This window comes from Galeopterus variegatus, unplaced genomic scaffold (assembly GCF_000696425.1).
Source record: "Galeopterus variegatus unplaced genomic scaffold, G_variegatus-3.0.2 Scaffold3928, whole genome shotgun sequence".
NCBI classification, from domain to species: domain Eukaryota; kingdom Metazoa; phylum Chordata; class Mammalia; order Dermoptera; family Cynocephalidae; genus Galeopterus; species Galeopterus variegatus.
The window spans coordinates 504,655-505,882 of NW_007730039.1; the positions used below are offsets into that span (position 1 = coordinate 504,655).

The 1,228-nt window shown below is 52.4% G+C and overlaps 1 protein-coding gene across 1 annotated transcript in view; it reads right to left on the reverse strand.

The window, feature by feature from the left end:
* Nucleotides 1–465, reverse strand: part of LOC103601898 (olfactory receptor 10C1-like) — a 7,683-nt gene extending 7,218 nt beyond the window's left edge. Inside the window, exon 1 of the mRNA XM_008586304.1 lies at nucleotides 256–465. Within this exon, the coding sequence (XP_008584526.1) occupies nucleotides 256–465 (210 nt within the window). The remainder of the gene's footprint in view (nucleotides 1–255) is intronic.
* Nucleotides 466–1,228: the final 763 nt, after the last annotated feature.

Genomic DNA, 1,228 nt, shown 5'->3' on the forward strand with positions numbered 1-1,228 from the left:
GGATGTACGGTACAGCAGCTTACTGCCCCTAGGGCACGGCTTAGAGGGAAGGTTTTTATTTTTCCAGTTGGGATAGTTCCTTTTGAAATGACCTGGTTCCCCACAGCCATAACATTGACCCCTATAGGAGGGTTGGCTGGGGCTCTCCTTAGGGATCCTGACACTAAGAGCCTGGGTCATAGCACCTGCAAGGGTTTCTGCTTGAGCTTGTAGAGCGGAAGTTAAGGCCCTGGTTTGTTGTTGGTAGCTTCCAACGTCTCTACTGGCAATGACCCCCTTTTCCATAGAACGATCTTTGAGCCTGGCACAGGCAAGCTTGTGGTCTGCAGTCATGCCGTCCCACACTAGCATTTTTACAAACTGGTCCCGGAGATGACCTGGGGGAAACTTTCTCTGTATGCTCTGTTCCACCCTAACTATGAAAGATGGAAGGTCCTCAGAGGGTCGCTGGGTGACCCCAGCCATTGCGGGCTCACTGGGCCCTTCAGCTAACTTTTTCCATGTGGCTAATGCTGTTGCCCTAACCTGGTCCTTGTAGGGGGCTGGGATAGCAGCCTGTTGGATTCCAGTACTAAATTGATCTGCTTTTCCAGACAGCATGCCAAAGCTGATAGGGATGGGTGGGTTGTCTGCTTGATTTATCTCTGCCTGCACATGGCACTCTTCCTTAAAGAAGGCACAGAATTTGATAAACAAATTTGGAGGGAGGACAGCCTTACAGAGCATTTTTCAATCTTGGGTCATGCAGGGTTGGTGTGCTAAGTCCTGGAGGATGGTTTCTGCCCATGGGGAATTGGGCCCATCATCTGTGACAGCCTTTTTCAGCTCTTTAAGGTCATGAGTTTCCAAAGGGTACCAAGCAGCTGGCCTATTTCCACCGGGGGGCAACGCTGACCGGATAGGCCTGAGGGGCCGCTTCCTCCCACGGGCTGCGGATGGCTGGGGGTTCCCAGTGAGCCATAACAGGAAAAGCCTGCAGCTCTGCCGGGGGTGTTTTTAAAGGGGGGCTAGCCTCCTCCACATCTTCAGGTGCCACTTTCTCTCCTTTGGCTAAAGTTTGGTGGGGTGACAGGGTAGGGGCATAGGTATCACTGAGTGGCTCAGGGCCTTGCATTGGCAGCTTTGTTTCCTTGTTTCTCTCCTCATCGAACTGCGCCCAATCCCTTTCTGCCCCTTCCTGATGCTTGGGATGGAAGCAAAGCTTTAGGGCAGAGATGGTTGGGTAGAA